Source organism: Trematosphaeria pertusa (genome assembly GCF_010094035.1).
Source record: "Trematosphaeria pertusa strain CBS 122368 unplaced genomic scaffold BU26scaffold_11, whole genome shotgun sequence".
In the NCBI taxonomy this organism is placed as follows: Eukaryota; Fungi; Ascomycota; class Dothideomycetes; order Pleosporales; family Trematosphaeriaceae; genus Trematosphaeria; species Trematosphaeria pertusa.
Genome location: NW_022987222.1, coordinates 1,081,683 through 1,093,800, shown reverse-complemented (window position 1 = coordinate 1,093,800; position 12,118 = coordinate 1,081,683). Strand labels below are relative to the sequence as shown.

The 12,118-nt window shown below is 53.4% G+C and overlaps 6 protein-coding genes across 6 annotated transcripts; 2 read left to right on the top strand and 4 right to left on the bottom strand.

Annotated features, from left to right (window-relative positions):
• Nucleotides 1–282: 282 nt before the first annotated feature.
• BU26DRAFT_521658 (HET-domain-containing protein) lies at nt 283–3,455 on the top strand. The gene has a single exon (XM_033829594.1). The coding sequence runs from the start codon at nt 686–688 to the stop codon at nt 3,377–3,379; it is 2,694 nt and encodes an 897-aa protein (XP_033681197.1). The 5' UTR covers nt 283–685; the 3' UTR covers nt 3,380–3,455.
• Nucleotides 3,440–4,695, bottom strand: BU26DRAFT_432365 (Clavaminate synthase-like protein; the record flags this gene model as incomplete). The annotated part of the gene is made up of 2 exons (XM_033823970.1): nt 3,440–4,048; nt 4,132–4,695. The coding sequence occupies 2 exons, from the start codon at nt 4,693–4,695 to the stop codon at nt 3,440–3,442; spliced, it is 1,173 nt and encodes a 390-aa protein (XP_033681196.1).
• An 833-nt stretch (nt 4,696–5,528) lies between these two features.
• BU26DRAFT_521657 (uncharacterized protein) lies at nt 5,529–6,121 on the top strand. Its single transcript, XM_033829593.1, has one exon. It carries the CDS (start codon nt 5,740–5,742, stop codon nt 6,091–6,093), a length of 354 nt encoding a protein of 117 aa, XP_033681195.1. The 5' UTR covers nt 5,529–5,739; the 3' UTR covers nt 6,094–6,121.
• Nucleotides 6,122–6,718: 597 nt separating this feature from the next.
• Nucleotides 6,719–7,528, bottom strand: BU26DRAFT_567685 (uncharacterized protein; the record flags this gene model as incomplete). The annotated part of the gene is made up of 1 exon (XM_033833681.1): nt 6,719–7,528. The coding sequence occupies one exon, from the start codon at nt 7,526–7,528 to the stop codon at nt 6,719–6,721; it is 810 nt and encodes a 269-aa protein (XP_033681194.1).
• Nucleotides 7,529–8,972: 1,444 nt separating this feature from the next.
• On the bottom strand, nt 8,973–10,277 carry BU26DRAFT_521656 (uncharacterized protein). Its single transcript, XM_033829592.1, has one exon. It carries the CDS (start codon nt 10,197–10,199, stop codon nt 9,165–9,167), a length of 1,035 nt encoding a protein of 344 aa, XP_033681193.1. The 5' UTR covers nt 10,200–10,277; the 3' UTR covers nt 8,973–9,164.
• An 823-nt stretch (nt 10,278–11,100) lies between these two features.
• On the bottom strand, nt 11,101–12,095 carry BU26DRAFT_521655 (uncharacterized protein). The gene is made up of 4 exons (XM_033829591.1): nt 11,920–12,095; nt 11,630–11,818; nt 11,285–11,564; nt 11,101–11,223 (listed from the first exon to the last, which is right to left on the bottom strand). Exons 1-4 carry the CDS (start codon nt 12,070–12,072, stop codon nt 11,213–11,215), a joined length of 633 nt encoding a protein of 210 aa, XP_033681192.1. The 5' UTR covers nt 12,073–12,095; the 3' UTR covers nt 11,101–11,212.
• Nucleotides 12,096–12,118: the final 23 nt, after the last annotated feature.

Here is a 12,118-nt window from a genome sequence, read left to right as displayed (position 1 = left end):
AAGGTCATGAGAGAGCATGTGTAGTCCTGTCGACGTCATCATTCGGCTAAAACCTCCTCGGAGTCGTGGACCTAGGTATACTGACGGAGGTTGCTGTAATCTTAGGTTATCAGGATGCCTCGAGTGAGGCTGTTTTCTAGGCGAAGCGGTTGATATTTTGCAAGCCTTATTCGACGATGTGATGTATTCGAGCAGAAGGCTCTGACGACATGGAGGTTGGTCCGTGCGCTCTCCTGAACCATACGTCTTCTCTCAATCTTTTCTCCACCTTCCACCTTTTGACACCCGCGCACCCTTTCTCAGCCTTCTCTCTCCTTCAGCCCAAACTTCTTATTTCTGTTTGCAGGTGCGCTTGGGCCCTAGCTCGTATTCCTCGTGTTTAATGCGACGGCGCATGCCCAGCTTCCCCTCTTGCGATGCAACCATCTCCGACGTCCCTCAGCCCTGTCTCGGCGTGCGTCTTCTGACCGGTCGTTAATCTAATGGGTTGCTGCACCATGGATTCCTTGATCAATGCGGGGCTATCTTCTTAGACCCTTACATGTCTATCTACTACAGCAACCATTAAAAAGTTCTTCTGTTCGCGGCCACAGGGCGATGTAGCCTAGTTTACCCCCGTTCTTATCTCGCGGCAAGCCACAGGCTTACTAACGCCATTCGCAGCTAAGCATATCGAAGAGGAGCCATGTCCGGGTTCAGCAGCGGTCCATTGCGACCGCCATGGCAACAAAGTTATCGAGTCGAACCATTTGGATTCCGGAGCCTCGCGATAGATCCGACCAACCAAAGAATCGTGCTGGATCTTAGCGGACTAATGACTGGAATCCTCGGTGTCGACCCGAGCCAGCCAATTCCGCGTGCTGAATTCGAGGCTCTTCACGCGCGGCTTGAGCAGGAGAGCGTAGACAAGGCGAAAGCAGACGGCAAGCATCCAAATCCCAAGCTTTGCTACATGTGCCGCAGAGTCAAACCGCTAGCTCCCCTGGATGCAAGCGCAACTGGTAGCCCTCGTTTCAAATGGAACCCCCAACCCGTCGTCCTGCCGTTTGGTAACTGGAGTCAACTCAGGCTACGGCAGCACTGCTCAATCTGCCGGCTTGTCTTATCGCTCATTATCACCGACCATGACAGGAACAACCTTCACCCGCGCCTTGCCGCCATTGACCACGAGATCCAGGGCGTGTCGCTTCATTTAGGCGAAACACAGTCCAGTGGCGAGAGTGTTGTGAGAGTTGAGTACGGAATGCGGCATGTCGGAGAATTAAGGATTGTCACGAAAAACAATTACACCACCGCTCTACGCCAGGGATGGGAGGCTAAGGATCAGAATCACAACTTTGAGGGTTTCACCCGCCGCATCGACGCAGAGGATTCACTCTTTAGCGAGCAAGTCAACTTCGAGCTTCCCAAGAGCTGGCTTAATGATTGTGCTCTAAACCATGGCGACTCGTGCAATAGCAACCACCAACGCGGCAAGCGGTATGAGGAGGATATACCCTTGGTACTCATCGACGTTCGCGAAAACTGCTTAGTGACGGCCACAACGTCGGCAAAATACTTTGCACTGAGCTACGTTTGGGGCTCAGTCGACATGTCTATGACTTTGCTTTCGAACTACGAATCCCGGTGCCAGAAGGGCGGCCTTGACCAGCACTTTCCGAATACGATTGCGGACGCTCTTACGCTAGTGCGCGCACTCGACGAACGCTACCTATGGATAGACGCGCTATGCATCGTACAGGATGATACCGAGAACAAGATGCGTGATCTCGCTCACATGGACGTCATCTACCTACGCGCCTTTGCAACTATAGTGGCTCTAGAAGGCAGCAGCGCGAACGCAGGACTACCAGGCGTGATGCCGGGCACCCGCTCACCCCAACAAGTCGAGACGCTTGTGGTAGACGCCGGGAGCAAGGATTTGGACTTCAGCTCAGATACAGATGTCGAATCAGCGGAAGAGACAAGAAGAGAGCAGGCCACTCTCCTTCTAGCAGCGACTCCTCCGCCACTACATCTTGCTCTTGACACTTCCTCCTGGGACACGCGGGGCTGGACCTTCCAAGAGCGGATGCTGTCTCGGCGGTGTCTTTACTTCACAAACCGATCTATCTACTTCCGGTGTGGTTTGGATCGTCCGGTACTCTCTGAAGGCGGCATCAATGACCGTGTACAGCTTATACATGGATTCTCGGATGACCCCAACGCCCCGATGCGTACCACGACTTCTCTAGACAACCCACTTGCCGAGCTTTACTACCGCGACATCAGCCACTTCAACCCCGAATCTCGTCTAGTCATGACCTTTTATGTGTACAGAGAGCTCGTCGAGAAGTACACTATTCGGAAATTGACGTACGAATCCGACATCATTAACGCCTTTATGGGTATCTTCGGTGCGCTGAACGTAGCCTTCGAGAGTGACATCTTCTGCGGTATGCCTGCCACTGCTCTCGATCTAGCGCTGCTTTGGACACCTGCAGGTCGGCGTCCGCGACGTAAGAAGGTTCGGATTCCGTTGGAGCAAGACATTGAGCATAGACCCTTCCTTGGGCGTTCGATACCTACTAACAGAGGCACACACGAAGTGGTCTGGGGCCCCACTGAGGTTCAAGAGTTCGATGAGAGCGTGGACAGGCAATTCCCGAGCTGGTCGTGGGTTGGTTGGGTCGGCGCCGCCGAGTATAGATTCTTTGCAGAGGTCGCACCGTACGAGCCACTGCCGATACCGCTCATTGAAGAGTACGCCATCAACCTGGACGGGAAGGAACTGCAAATTGTTTCAGGGCGAAAGGACCAGGTTGTTGCCAGCCTTATGACTCTGGATATCGCGGCTTCTATGGCTAATCTTGGCTTAAACGATAGGGAGGGTGACGATGAGCTCGTCACCTCCCCTTCTCTCCCAAACGTCCTTCAATTTGTGGCTTCTACTCTTCCCCTTACTGCCTTCACTATCTCTACGCAACGCGAGTACATATCCGCCAAAGGACACGTGCACTCCTCCAGCAGGCAAGAAGTACGCTATGTCCTCGATCATAGAGGAAACCGCTGCGGGCTATGGTGGGAACAGGCCGGATACGTGTACGTCGGGCGCGGCGTCAGTCCGGCAGCGGAGAGCAAAATGATGCTGGTCGCTATTAGTGGGTATGGACCAGACGAGCCGGCAGGAAGAACAGGGCCAAGCCGCGCCGAGGGCGAAATCGAGCTGTTCGATGAGAGGGTATATCCTGCCAGTGGACTGGGAAGTGGACTGGTGAATGTTTTAGCGGTGGATTTAGATATGGGGCATGACTTTGGCGAGAGAATCACGGTTGCGAGGATCCATTACAGGGCTTGGAAAGAAGCAGGGCCGGTGATGAGAATGGTGAGGTTGGCTTGATTGTCCATAAGATAATTCGGAAGGTCTCGTGGGCCAATTGTTCGCACAGCGCAATCTAGTCTATGTTCCTACAGTGCTTTCTTGTTCCTTCCTGTCCTCCGGAAAAACCACCTCATTCCCAAAATACCCCTTTCCGTCCTTCGTCGTAGCATTCAGCCTTTCAAGTATATACTCACCCGCCCTTATTGGCGGATACCTACTCTTCTCCCCGTCCGCCAAACACGTTGGCAGAGTCTCCACCACGGCATCGTAATTAACACTAAAGAAAAAGGGTACACTGTATCTCGCCTCACTCGTCTTATTGACCACCCGATGCACGGTAGACTTGTACACGCCATTCGTCCAGCGCATGAGGAAGTCGGCTACGTTGACGATAAAGGACCCGGAAACGTAGGAGACGCGATGCCAGTTCCCTGAGGGCTTCAGGATTTCGAGACCAGGTATGCTGGAGGAGAGAAGGAGGGTGAAGCATTCGTAATCTGAGTGCGCGCCAAGGCCGATTTGCTCTTCAGCGGACAAGGAGGCAGTGGGTGAGGGAGTCTTTGAGGGAGGGTAGAAGAGGAGGCGCGCGATGCCTCCGGGGTGCGTGGTCAAGCGGTCGAAGTAATCTTCTGGGAGGTCGAGGGATAAGGCGAAAAGGCGGAAAAGATGGCGTGCTAGGTCCAGTACCTAGCCACGTTGATCAGCACCCTGACCTCGCCCTACCAGGATACACTTTGAACTTTAAAGGGGAGAATATGAGGCAAACCTACAGCGCCATAATACTCCTTCACACTTGTATAAAACCCCGGCAAATCCTCCTCTGCGGGCCACATATTCGCGTTCCCAACACTCCCATCCAGATTTCTATACTTCCCATCCCCACCGCTCCTATCCAATGCCCCCTCATAACCAAAGTTAAACCCTTCTTTCGTCTCCACATCGCCCGCTATCGACGTGTACTCGCTCGGCTCCCAGCCATAGCCGTACTTACTACGCTTGATATGCAGTGTCTCCTTTTGCTCCTTGCTTAGTTCGCTGAAGAAGCGCTTGGCTTGGTGCAAGATGGACGAGAGAGTAGTGGCGGGAATGCCATGGCCGGTGACATAGAAGAAGCCGGATGTGGTGCAAGCGGTGCGGATTTGGGCGGCTACTGCTTGTCGATCCGCCAGAGACGAAGACAAGGTGGGCGAGATATCTACGACTGGGATGACGAAGCCTTCATCGGTTGCAGTAGCCCTGGCGGCGAGTCGTGATTCTAGATACGCCGTTGAACGGGCTTCTTGCTTCGTGATGGAGTCTGGTTGGTGGGGTACTCTGACAGTGGCTGCTGCCATGGTAATGAAGAGTGTAAATTTCAGAGCAGGACGCTGTATTGTCCGTGGGTATTCTGGTATGTTAGTATATGTCAAGAGATAAGCGTCCCTTTCGAGAATCATGGTGTCCGGTTGCACTTTCCCAATGTAGCAAGGCGCCTGTCAAAGTGGGGTTCCGTCGACCCAGCCCAGACCTCACACTCGCTTCTCACTCAAAGTATTCATTCCATCTTTACAACGTCGAGTTTTGCACAAGAGAGACGATGTATTGTCTAGGAACGAGACTAGGACGCTTAACCCGTCATCGAAGGCCTTGGTACAAGTTGGGGACGAAGTCAGCACTAACCTAGACGGCCTAGCAGCAACTCCGCACGTCATCGGCGAGGCACAGCACTTCGAGAACACATGAGTTAACATCGGTCTGCCTCCTTTCTTGACAGAATTCAAGGTATAGAAGGTGTTTCATCAAACAGACTGTACCGGCTTCCACCTCGTCCTATCAGCCAACGTGTCGCGTGGCAGGCATTCATCGAACGAGCCTGTGCCCAATCCAGAGCCTACTTCGCTGAAAACAAGCGACGCAAGAATCACAGGAGAAATATAACGATATCAGCGCTCATCCATACAACGGCTGAACTAGACGAGCAAAGAAGAATTCGTGTTGCTATCATAAGCAGCGGTCTCGCAGGAGCGACTCTGATGAACGTCTTTTAAAACACCCCAACCTTGAGGTGGACATTTTCGAATCCGCACCAGAGTTTTCCGAGCGAGGCGCTGCTGATAGTCTGGCAAAAAATGCGCAGGAAGCACTAGCTGAAATCGGTCCGAATGTCGCTGAGGCATTAGATCCTGCTGGAGCAGTGACAATGAACTCGTCCAGCCTCGTTGTCGCGAGCTCATTTTTCTCGATAGCGCTTCTTGAATGGCTTCAGGAGCTAATACCTCCAGGGTGCTGGTCCTAATGCCGGGACTATCTCTCTCGATCCGGCCCCAGAATAGTCGGGGAGGGTCGTTCATCGAGCCGCTCTCCTCGCTGAACTTCTCAAGCCAATCCCTCCAGAGCGGATGCACACCAAGAAGAAACTGACTGACGTTCAAGACTCCAAGCATGTTGAACTTATCCTTATCTTTGAGGAGGGGACACGACATTCTACCGATGCTCTGATTGGCGCCGATAGCATATTCGGTTTTGTGCGTTCTCACGTGCTGGGGACGGATCATCCTGCGCTTAAACCTCAATTTGCCGGTTTCTGGGACTGTAGATTCCTCGTGTCGATCGAGAAAGCAAGAGAATTAATTGGCCAATATCTTAAGGAGGGGGAGGAGAGACAATACGGATGGGTTGGCGACGGCGCCTTTTTCTTGCACGACATACTAGACAATGGGAAACTGTGCAAGGCGTCGCTAGCGGACTCGTGAACGGAGAGTGGGACAAGGACCAATGGAGCTTCAAGCTCACTCGAAGAAGAGTTTTCTTCTTTGACGAACTCCCCGGTCAGGGATGGGATGAAATGGGTATGTACTTACTTGTCCGACAATCTCCGCCTCTTCGTATGGCAACACAATCTAGCTACTGCTGGAAAATCTAGACCTGAAAATGTGTCCACAAATGCACTACGCATAAGCCACACCGACGTTTTTCAAAGGCACCGCTTGTCTAATGAGTGATACAGCGCACGCCACAACTCCATGGCAAGGCTCAGGTGCTGGCTCAGCACTCGGGGATGCCATGATTCTGGAAACTGTGCTCCAAGAAGTGAAGCACCCAAGAGAGCTTGAGGCGGCTTTTCGAGCGGATGACTGTGCGTCGACCCAGGACTCAGAGGATTCTAACCTCAAGGAAAGAGACCAGCATCGTAATGTGCGGCAAGGGACCTAATGTTGGGTTGAACGTTGATAAGATCCGCGGGGCGTTGACGCATAAGTGGGAAGGAGCACAAAGCCGCTGCCTTGGGTGCTATGCGGCAAAGCTAGGCACTTAAAAAGATGCAAGATATTTGTTGGTGGAGAGGGCCTCTAAGTAACCACTATCTTATGCCCTCGTTCAAGCACCTCTACAGCACTCCTGTTGATCTCTCCTTTCTTCCTTCTCTTCCTCTTCCCCCAACGCCTCAGCCTCAGCCTCTGCTTCCTTCTCCTCATCATACCTTGTACCATCGGCATACCAAGGAAAATACGCGCGTTCCCCTCCTTGGTCTTCATTCTGCGTCCTTCGGCCTGCGTTCCTCGCAAGAAGTGCACCGTATTCAGGAGCAAGACCACCACCCCGGTGTCCACTGTACTCATACCATCCATCCGGCGAGCTCGATCCGCCTACGGGCTCCCTATGCGGTGAGGGATCCCCACTCCGTCTTGGAATAGACAAGTAGCCGCTACGGGTCTCCCTTATGCCATACTGCCGGTCTGATTCGTATCCATGTCTGCCCGATGAGATACCATAACCGTCGGAATTGATATTATCGAATGGCTGTGGAATAGGATACACAATCCGGAAATGAGTCTGATCCCGACCACGACCACGAGATGTCACATTATCGTACCTCAACGCATCAAGTCTCTTCCCGATAGCGAACGGAGGGGGGGTGACAAAAGGTATGCGGTCTCCCCGCTCTTTCACATAATTTCGCGTGATCGGCGATGCAGGGGGCCAGTTCGCATCTTGGACCTCAGGAATGCGATCGCGGTAGGAGGGGCGACGCGGTGGGAATGGGAGGGCTCGAGGTGTATTGCTAGAGCTGAAGCGGAGATGCTCACGGTATGCAAGGATGAGTGTGATGGCAGCGAGAAGAGACGGGACACCGCGAAGAAAGAGTATGAGATAGGAGAGGTAGGCGGGTTCGAGTGAGTCGGACATGGTGGAGATTTATGTTCCAGTACTGTGCGCCGTCTCGAAGTACACTCTGGAGATGCAACGGGTGCTGCATCTTTTATGTACTGGTGGGGGTGTGATCGGACGCAAGCTGAGCGTTTGATGGTACGTGGACTGGGAGAGGATACCTGACGTGTCTAGGGCGAGAGCAAACACAGGACGAACCGAGCATGCGTATCACGACAGGTTTGATATCTCCAGGCAAACGAACTCCGAAAATGTCTGAAGTAGTCCAATGACTAAATTACCTAGGTAGGCTTCGCTACATCACAATACTAATGCTCAAAGACGCAAACATGTGTTCTCTCCTTTTACGGCTCAACAGACTCCTACCCCCCCTCGTCCATCCCTGTTCCTTTATATAGATTCGCCTTCGGATAGTTGCAATGCCTCCTCCTAAACTCCATTCCTAGTCTCGTCATATCATATTCCCTTAAGAAACTCAGGCGCCTCCCCCTTTTCCATCCACTCCAGGATCCTCACTAACATATTGTCATCCGGGTCACCCCTAGCCGCAAACCATATAACTGCGGTATACAATTCGCGGCTGTTGATAGAAAGCGCCCAGTGAGGTTCTATTATGGCCTGCGTTGGTGCCAATGGTAGCGAAGCCATGCGAAGCATCGTTTGCGACGTCTGGATACTGGATACCTATTCAATCATCAGTTTCATCCCCGAAAAGCACTGCTTGATCCCCTTCATGCTATCTTAAGGTGAAGTGGCAAAATATACTTACACTCGGCCAATCCTCCATTCTCCGTCAACACCCATCCCTGCCATTTCTCCGGCACCACACCTCTATGTCAAACTCACTACCTTCGCTCCTCTCAATCCTCAGGTTCAGGCTACACAGGCTGGTAGGTACAGGCGGAGTCGCCTAGTCAAAGCATGTCTCATTCAGGCCCTCAGCCTTATGATCGACGGTTGACTTCGCGGAGAGATATTTAGCTATATTTACTTTTAAGGCATGTTGAGTGTGGGGTATGTAGGAGAGCGTGTGCGCGAGAGCTGTGCAGCGGCCCTGGAAGCTTGGAGGGAATCCGTCGGTTGGGCGAAGGCGGCGCCGATGAGAGACAGGAGGAATCTTGAGCGCATGGCCATAAATGCTGAAGGAGCTCGAGATGATTGGGTTGACATGCGCAAAGGATCATGTCCATATCCTTCTCATCAACAATCCAAACAATATCTCTTCTATTTCGACGTTGCCTACGCACCCGTCATGCAGCCCACTTATCCTCCTAACCTCCATTCGTTGATTAGCAGCGGAACGTTGTTGCGGCACAGCCCCATCGGCAGTGCACATACTGTTAAATTATATGATCTTACCGGACCCAAAAACAATATGTTCGGCAGGAATTCTGGTGAATGGGAGGTGCGAGAAAGTTCAGGGGAAGTAGTCATTTGTCTTGGCTATGAATGCGGGGACGTCTCCTCGCAGAAGAAGGCCCACCCAAAGATAAAGCCGTATACCTAAGCCTCATGGGTACCGTTGCAAGCCTTACTCCGTACGAACTGCCATCCCGCTGTCCCGTCCACATCAGTCCCACCTTTGAATGGACATCTCCGATCACCAAACCACACCCAACCACCTCAGCAATTGATCCCCAACGACAATCTCAGCCTAGAAGGAGGACGGCGCATGCACCTTTAACGTCTCAAGCTCACCAGCGGACCGTGGACGCCTCCACTCCCCATCCTCATCCTGCACCCAGCCTAGCTCCTGATTCCTCCCGCACGCCTTGAGCAGCCACAGAAGCTCAGCCCTATGCTCGCCGAGGCCTCGTGGCTCCGGCGCACGGTACCCGCCATCCTCATCCCGATCACACATCTGCAGTGCCTCCGGCGTGGATGGCGGTAACACTCCGTCCTCACTCTCCGACCAGGTGAAGTCGTACGACGTCCGCACGGTATCGAGGACCTCTCGCATGTCGAAGGGCTGATACTCCGAATCTTCAAGTTCAATAAAGCGGATGTCAGAACGCGGAATAGAGGACCGCGGTCGTGTGTCTTGCTGAAGGTGCCGAAACCGATGCTCCCAACTGGCCGTCGCATCTACCATCCGCTTTGGCACGCCCCTAAGCTCAGCCTGATCTTGCCGCATACCCTGCCTCCTCCCCCTATTCCCCGTAGTCGCAACCCTGCTCCTGATAAGCCAACTCCTCCTCTCTTCCTCATCCATCTCCTTCACAGTCTTCGTAAGCTCCCCACCCGTCGCCACGAACGCCTCCCTCATCTGCAACAGCTTCTCTGCGTAGGTTGGAGATATGCCCGCCCACTTCGCGTGGCCCGGTGAAATACCTTCGTCGGGGAGACTGCCGATGCCCTTGAGCGCGGAGGCTGACAGATCGAGGTTGTGTACGCCATGGCGCGCGGCTTCGAGGCTGAGTCTCCTGTCCTTTTTGTTGTCGGCTGGCGCATTCGGATGACTGAATTTTTGACTAGGCGCGGCAATGCCTTCTGAAACGGCATGTTGGGAGCGAAGAACGGGGACAGCAAGGAAGCCTTTCTTGGGTGGGGGACCTTGACCAGGTGCGTAGTGCTGCTGCGGAGGATCGAGAGTACGCTTGACAGAGTGCGCAGGCAGCGGTTGTGACGGCATAGTAGGCGGAGTCGAAACCGGACGGGAGACGTTCGTAGCGGGGCCAGTTTTCGCCATTCGATTGCGTACCATGCGCTCCATATCACGTTGCGTAATCGTGTAGCCATCGAACCCGTTGTAGGAAGACGAGACGCCATTACTATTACTAGTAATAGGCGAGTGAGAAAAGATATGAGCTCCTTGGTTGTGTCCTGACGGCGCGGGCGGTGCGTGAGCGCGGTTCATTCTGTCGTGTGGCACCATTGGGGATTGGGTTTGACGGGCTGGTCTCCGGTTGCCATCCGAACCCGCTGCGGCGGTAAGCTGGGCCATGAAGGCTTGACTGCCATTCTGCTGTTCCGGAGCGGACATATTGGAATAGTGTGGTCAACACTTCCGAGCTCCCAAAGAATGCGGCCCTTCTAGTTGTGCCATGCAGAGGACGGTGGAGGGGGAGCGTAGCAGAAAGGAGTGACGTTGATATAGCGTTAGATATATTGGCTATCGTTAGACCGGCAGTGAAAGAGACATTGCGGGACCCGGAGGCGGGGTTGTTCGACGGTGAAGTACAACTCCTGCTCAAAAATTGTTCTAGTCTGGCAGCGACCATCACGCAGGACGGACTGAGCGGGAAATTAGGTTTGGTCTCAGCGGTGAGCGGAGGTTTCGCGAGGGTGCAGTTAGACGAAGCCAGGTCTTGAAAACGCCTATTCGACCAGTCAAGAAGAGCCGGCCTCCGAACTGAACGCCACCCGCTTTCGAGCTTCCACAGCGATGTTTGTTTGCAAGATACTGAAGGAATGAAACTTTGCCTGCATGTCTCAGGACAGTCGTGACAAGTACGCGGTCACTGCGGGACATGGCTCCTACATGCAATTAGCAAGTCACGGCTCGCGGAAAATATATGCAACACTTTAACCAGATTCGTTAGTGATGTCTTGACCTCAAAACCAAACTAATGCCGTGATAATGGTACACGCTTGCACCGCCATAGCGCCGCCGCAATGAACCCGGTTGGATACGATCCTTTTCCTCCGAAGGTCTTGCTTGTTGTCCCCGTCCGCAATCGCCTGCACCAAATAAACCACTTCTCAGACGTATCCTGCAGCGCCGGTCAGTCTTAGATGCTCGCAGAATTCTCTCATCGACGAGATTGCCCTCACCTTTCCTTGCGCCCTGGAAGAAGAAGCGCACAATGAAAACCTGCAGCCCCGCCATCGTAACCATGAGCCCGACCTCCATCAAACTGAAATTTAATATCCGCTTCTCCGTCGACTTGACAGTGCTGAAGTTCCTGTTCTCTCGTGTACGGAAGTACTTCTGGTTGCGCGAGATGGTGGACAGCTGGGCGGACAGCTTGAGTATGGATTCTTCGAGGACGGAGGTTTGTTCGGGCGAGGAGCCTTGCTTGGAGGGGAGTTGGGCGCGGGCTTCATTTTCGACCTGCAAGCGCAGAGAATGTTAGGAAGGAGGGTTGTGGAGGGGAGGGGAAGAGGAGGGCCACGTACGGCGATCTCGAAATCTACCATTTTCTCCGCGAAAGTGCTCATCTCGTTATTGAAGCAGAAGCGATATTCTCCCACCTCATTTGCCGTGAAGACAAAGTCTCCTTGCCGTTCTTTTGTGCCATCCAGTATCACCCTCTCATTGGGACCGACTACGGAATAATCGACATCGAATGAGCCGCCAGATTGGACCTAAATACGCGCCCTGTCAGCCTTCTTCTCCATCGAGTCCTGGCGAGGCACTCCGAGCATGATGCGCAGGATAGGAGCGCTAGGAGGGGGCCGCCACGTACCGCGAAATAGAAAGCAACCTTGGTCCCCTTCTGCTCGACATTCGTGAAGAAGCACGCCTTCTCGTTGGCCTCCAACCGGTATGTGAGCGCGGTCGCATATACTGCCGAAGCGCAGTAGGCCAACAGGCTTGTCAGGGCGAGAGACGTCCGCATGGTGGACTTGTGTTGTGGTCGAGCGATCGGTACGCGGTCTCGACAT

Bases quoted from the DNA above. Each gene is read 5' to 3' on its own strand.
- BU26DRAFT_521658 (XM_033829594.1), top strand. From the start codon at position 686: ATGTCCGGGTTCAGCAGCGGTCCATTGCGACCGCCATGGCAACAAAGT.
- BU26DRAFT_521657 (XM_033829593.1), top strand. From the start codon at position 5,740: ATGCACACCAAGAAGAAACTGACTGACGTTCAAGACTCCAAGCATGTT.
- BU26DRAFT_521656 (XM_033829592.1), bottom strand. From the start codon at position 10,199: ATGGCGAAAACTGGCCCCGCTACGAACGTCTCCCGTCCGGTTTCGACT.
- BU26DRAFT_521655 (XM_033829591.1), bottom strand. From the start codon at position 12,072: ATGCGGACGTCTCTCGCCCTGACAAGCCTGTTGGCCTACTGCGCTTCG. The intron at 11,819-11,919 runs GTACGTGGCGGC...GCGCGTATTTAG, and splicing joins AGGTTGCTTTCTATTTCGCG to GTCCAATCTGGCGGCTCATT. The intron at 11,565-11,629 runs GTACGTGGCCCT...CTGCGCTTGCAG, and splicing joins TGGTAGATTTCGAGATCGCC to GTCGAAAATGAAGCCCGCGC.